Genomic DNA, 6,233 nt, shown 5'->3' with positions numbered 1-6,233 from the left:
AAACACCAGCTAACTGGATGCCCCACTTGGTGTCTAACTCCCACACACCACAGTACAGGACTGATTAGTGCATGAAGCCATGAGCCTCCAGCATGCACGATTGAAACTGCAGTTTTTTGGGGGGTTTTGACCTGCAAAAAAATAAAAAAATGGGTTTATATTTAAATCCAAAATATCTTAATTTGAAGCTCCGCTCCAGTCATCTTTTGATCTATTTTAAAAGACAGTGGTCATTTAATCATGACTCTGCAATTTTTGGCCAAAATCCAAAAACAATGTTGTTTTCTAGGACATAGTTTCTGACGAGCAATGGAAGTTTGTGCAGAGTTGGCATGCAACTTTTACCCATCATCCCTTTGTTTACACTTTCTCCAGCTAGCTTACAGCTCCCTCAACATAACATGGTGCAACGAGCAATATTGGAGCTATCAAGCCACGCAGTTTTGATGAAGAAGAAAGCAAAAGCATCGTTTTCACTGAGTGATACGGTACGGTTTGGTATTTTGAGAATTTCCTTTATAAAATGGATCCATTTAAACGAGGGGTGTCAAACTCAATCATAGAAGGGGCCAAAATCTAAAACGTTGCGGAACAAACAGGATAAAGATTTATTGAACAAACTAAAACTACATTTTTAAAACTTTAAAAACATAACTTTTTCACACAACTATGAATAAAAACAGGCAGGGATATTATTCCAGAATAAATCAGCTAAAATCTTAAATGATTTTCAATTTTTCACTCTCCATGAAAATATATTTTGTCAAAATTATTCGAATTGGAAATAAACTAAGCATAATAAACTCTCAAATTTATTTACTTTTGCATAATTTTATTTGGAAAAAATTACACATATAATTCTCCCAAAAGATTTTGATCTCCATAAAATTGATCCTGTTAAAATTATACAAATATGAACGAGCAAAACCAACAAAGCCTGGAAATAAAAAAGAACATTTGTACTTTTTAGCAAAAGCAAACCAAATCATTCCATTCTCTTTGCCATGTGTTTTGTTGTCTGGCTGTTTTACTCTGTTTTTCCCTTAATGTTTATTTCTTTTTGCACCTTGAGAGGGAGGGAGAGGATGATGACACCCTTGAGAAGGAAAGCTGTAGACCATTTCAGTAGATCTAACAACCTCAACATTAATGGTAATGTTTCTGTATCTTACTGGCCCAAGATAACATCAGGCAGTAAATAACAATATTTATACATAAAATGAACTGACAGGCTGGTTGTAATTACCCATAGGGGCCGGATTTGGTCCCCAGGCTTTGACTTTGACACATGAATTAAACCGTACTGAACCGAACCACTTTTTGGGCCCTTCTTGTAAGTCCATGGAAAAATAGAACCAAACAATTAGGGTGGAGCTACTGTCAATTGAACCCTTTGATTGGCTGAAGGCTGTTTAGAAAGAAAGCACCAAACCAAAGACAACGTGTTCTCCACTTTTTGGCTAATTACTCTTCGCCGCCCAAAATCAGCTCTCATATAATATTAAATGGTACATACAAAGTGAAAAAAAATAGCTGTTGTTGATGTTAGCCTTGATTTTGCTAAACACTCGGATTTTTCACAATCGTTCCATGTGCTGTGCTTACCTGAGTAGCCTGGACCATTCCAAACCGTACTGTATACGTCAAAATGAGGCTAAAGACGTTCATGGAACTGTTTGTCTGCATCAGAATACACCCTTCTGCTGTATTTTTGAAAGTTTTTTTTCTAAAAGTTTTCTTCAGATTTATACAAAAATGAATAAAGAAATACTCAAAAATGTAATTTTAGCTGAATTTTCCTCCATTGTGATACAAATGGAAAATCCCCATAAATACAATTTTCATCAGAGTTGATCTTTGAATAAGGGGTGTAAATGTTCTCATTGGTGTCTTTTGAAAGCTCTAAGCTTCACCTTAACTAGAGTTTCTGCTTTCTGGAATATTTATCCCAGAAATTAAAACAGACTATCCAAATCTGGAGTCTTAAATTGAATTAAACCGGACTAAAATAAGCTCAAGCTGAGAATAAAAACATTTCCACTGCAGCTCCAATGGAAACGCTCGTGATTTCTTGCAGGATGTGCTGAAACAAATTGGCTTTTTTATGTGACAGTAATGACCTGGCGTCCCTTGGCGCTGACCATGGTGCTGAAACCACAAACCCAACACGGCTACATTTATTACACGGCCTCTGTGTGTGTTTGTGTGATGATAAACAGGCAGTTCGCAGGGGAGGCCACTGCTCTGAACTATTTTGGTCTTACATTTATTGACAGCTGGGTGCCAGTTGCTTCAACAGTTCCAGCCTGGCATTATAAATTCTGATGAGAATCTCACTTTATTGGCGTAAAAACCAAACAGAACTAATGAAACAGATGCGGACGGATAAAGTGAGAAAGCGAGGATCATCCATCACGAAGCAGCAGGATCTCCTCAATCTATCCGTGTGTGGTTAACATAAACGCCACGCGCGTCTTTAGAAATAACGCTCGCGCGCTCAGCTGTTGCGGAGACGCTCAAATCTCTGATGCGCGCAGAAAAATGCTGCAATTTTCTCTGTGAGTTGGAGTCAGACCCCCCCTTTTCTGAGCGCGCTGTGGTTCATTCCGGCGATGCTGTATCCTCAGTGCGAGGTGCGTCTTTGCTGTCGGGCGCACGCGGGCGGCTCAGCCACTCCGCTGAAGGAGCAGCAAAAAGTGCATTTCCATGAAGAGATCAGGCACAGCAGAGGACCGCGTTTTGCACAACCACTACTGGGGTGAGTTCTGATCCACGGGGACGCGCCGCTCGTGGAAACAAATCCTAATAAAGCACGTGAGGAGAAATAAGTGAGGAGGCTTTTCTCAGATGCTCATGTCTGTTTACAGTTAGAAATAGGAAAAAGAAAGGGTGCATTTTCAAAATTCAGAAGTTATGATTTTGCTAAATTTCCAAATAATCCTACAAATTTGTTTAATCTAATGAGCAAGGAAGAAGATCCACCTCATTTGATTTGAAAAGCTTGCATAATTTAAATTTTCATTCAAAGTATGGATTCAGCTAATGTCAGCCTGGGAGAAAACTCCTTGGAGAACATTGTGCAACAGCTGACTTTCTTCATAAAAACTGATACAAGCCATTCACAAGGCTGCAGTGTAATGGCGACACTGACAGTGACATTTGGAAACAAACAGAGATGTCACAAATCTGCAGGTTTTTATCTTCTGATAAGAAGCAACAACAAAGAGAAGCAGAAACCGAAAGGTTGCCTCGAACAAACGTGACACACAACCATGTGAGTTTGTTGACTCTGTGTTTTTGAAGGATCTGGTGCTATGCAGGAGTTGAAACGCTTGATGGATTTGCAGAATTTTAAATGAAATCCAGCATCTTCCTCCCACAGCTCTGTCAGGATTGGGTAAATTCTTCACCGTTATGCCAATTTGCATGCCCATACACCTCGCTAAAATGTAAAAGAAGACACCTTCTGATGGGTAATGAGATGTTAATCACCCTCCATGGCTGCTAATTGAAATCCACATGAGCATTTCAGCTATACCCAGGGAGCCAGCTGCTTCTGGAACACATCAAGCGGTGTTTTCACTTAAAGCTTTTGTTGCCAAAAGCTGTTAATCCCGATATTTCTTCCTCCCCTCAGCGTTTCCCTCCTCTCTCATATTACACATTTGCATGAGTTTTATTCTGAGCGGCAGCATCTTGTAGGAGTGAGTGGCAGCTGCCGGTCGAACCACCTGACCTGTGATGACAGCAGAATTATTGCAGGATTGCGTCTCTGAATGCCGCACGCTTTATTGCCTCTTCCTTTCATTGCATTTGTCCAATTCCGAAGCTCGTTATTAGGGTTCGCTGATGAAAGCAGGCGGAAGGAAAGTGCAGAGAGTTTATTGGTGAGGGCTACAGCCAGTGATTACAGGCCAGGGAGGGGGGATTGATGTTTAGAGATGGTGTCACATGCCACTTACTTCCGACTGCTGATGGAGAAACGGGTTCCCCCCTCAAGTACCTGCCAGCATGCATTAAAGCTGCGACTGAAAGCCGGTAAATCCACCTGACAGAGTCACGAGAGAGCACGAATCGGACAAACTTGACGATCTGTTGCACAAAAGTTGCTTTAAACTGATTAACATTTAATCCTAACGAGATGCAGTGAGAGGTAAGACGGTCACAAGTGTTAATGCAAGTGATTAGATGTCAGTTTGTGCACAATTAATTATAATCTGCCTCAAGACCCGTGGAGGACTTCATAAATGTCAAATAAGAAGATCTTGAAAATGAATTATTTAATATCTGAGACACACATCGGCCTCAAACATGGAGGTCAACCTGACGAGTTCTGTTAGGGGATGGTTTGAAGCATGAATACACTAAAGCAGGATCTGTTATTAAAAAGTGATCATGTGAGACTGATAAATCAACCTCATCTGTTTTAAGAAATCGAATCCATGAAATAATTGATGTTTCGTAGTAGTGGGTCTTATCGCAGCGATGAGAGAAACTGATGGATTTCTGATATTAATCAAGACGCTGTGCAGCTGGAGGTTGGCCTGTTATGCATTTCATGAGCACGTACATAGATGAACCTGTTTATAGAAGTTACATGCTGTAGAGATCAATAGGACGAGCTGTCAGACAGTGGAGATGCAGTGTTTCTGCAGTGGTGAACAATGTGCAGCGCAAGACTTAACAGCTTGTTGGGTCTCTCCTGTGAATGTTTTGATACGGCTGGCAGGTCACATCTCTCCTCTGCCTGGCTCCGAATGTAGGCAGAGCTGGGCTAAAATAGATCACCTCTCAGATACTTTTTAGGCTCAAAAAAAAAAAAAAACAGCTGCAGAAACTTCAGACGTGCATCCTGACGCCCTGAAATAAATTGTTCATTTTGTATCACAAATTTGCGACTTTGATACAAAGGAAATCAAAAGCTGTAGGATGATGAAACTGAATATTAATGGTCTTTTTTCTGCTGCCGAGTACTTTGGAGCCTTTTTAACGGCTGATGAAATTGCACTTGAAAGTTGAAGGCAGGTTGCTTGACGGCTGAAATGAGAAACTGAAGTGCTTTTTACTTTTGTGAGCAAATCACTGAACCACCTCTCTTGTCAGTGACACAATGAGCAGTATAGTCAATTTAAACCTTTGTGTAAAAATAAGCTTACGATTCCAAGAGTGATGCAGCTTTAACCTTTAGTTTGGATTGTTGATGCTTGCATGAGAATAAATGCGTCTGATGCTACCTCTGTCTGCCTTTCAGCAGAATGCAGCATCCGTCTGCAGACTCTGAACGTTCTGGCCCCGTGGCTGTGAGGTCGTGAGCGCTCACCATGACGAGCACCAACGCCAGCGCGCTTACGGCCAACTTCTCTGGGGCCGTGGACGGCCACGACTCCGGGGGGAACATCTACAGACCCTTCTCCGTCTTCAGCGTGCTGACTCTCACTTTACTGGCCATGCTGGTACTGGCCACCTTCGTGTGGAACTTGCTGGTGCTGGTGACCATCCTCAGGGTGAGAACGTTCCACCGGGTGCCTCACAACCTGGTGGCCTCCATGGCCATCTCGGACGTGATGGTGGCGGCGCTGGTCATGCCGCTCAGTCTGGTCCACGAGCTGAACGGCAGGTTGTGGAAACTGGGGCGCGTGCTGTGTCAGGTGTGGATCTCATTTGACGTTCTCTGCTGCACGGCGAGTATCTGGAATGTGACAGCCATCGCCTTGGACCGGTACTGGTCCATCACCAGACATCTGGAGTACACACTTAAGACTCGTAAAAAGATCTCCAATGTGATGATAGCGCTCACTTGGCTTCTGTCCTCCATCATCTCCCTGTCGCCTCTTTTCGGCTGGGGGGAGACGTACTCAGAGGGGATGAAGTGCCAGGTGAGCCAAGAGCCCTCCTACACCATCTTCTCCACCTTTGGAGCGTTTTACCTCCCACTCTGTGTGGTCCTGTTTGTTTACTGGAAGATCTACAAAGCAGCCAAGTTTCGGATCGGTTCCCGCAAGACGAATAGCATCACTCCTATGGCTGAGGTGAACATTTATCTTTCTCTTTGTGCTCCGGATTTTGACAAATCAAAACGCGGTCATCAGTCTTTTCCTGTGATAAATGATCTAAGAACTAATGCCTCTTATCTTCAAACAGGGATTGGCAGCGCTGCTGTTTGTCGCCGTCACTGATAAGACGTTCATTAGTAATCAGGGAAAGATACAAGTATGTGTTTTCGTTAGCGTACG

At 42.5% G+C, this 6,233-nt stretch overlaps 1 protein-coding gene across 1 annotated transcript; it reads left to right on the top strand.

Moving 5' to 3' along the window:
- Positions 1–2,234: 2,234 nt before the first annotated feature.
- LOC112138586 (5-hydroxytryptamine receptor 5A) lies at positions 2,235–6,029 on the top strand (the record flags this gene model as incomplete). The annotated part of the gene is given in 2 exon segments (XM_024261143.2): positions 2,235–2,758; positions 5,252–6,029. A coding segment is annotated over 1 exon segment (708 nt), but the record flags the coding sequence as incomplete, so codon positions are not given.
- Between the last annotated feature and the right edge of the window lie 204 nt (positions 6,030–6,233).

This window comes from Oryzias melastigma, unplaced genomic scaffold (assembly GCF_002922805.2).
Source record: "Oryzias melastigma strain HK-1 unplaced genomic scaffold, ASM292280v2 sc00732, whole genome shotgun sequence".
NCBI lineage: Eukaryota > Metazoa > Chordata > Actinopteri > Beloniformes > Adrianichthyidae > Oryzias > Oryzias melastigma.
Note: the sequence above shows the minus strand (reverse complement) of the source record. Positions and strands in the feature narration are given on the sequence as shown.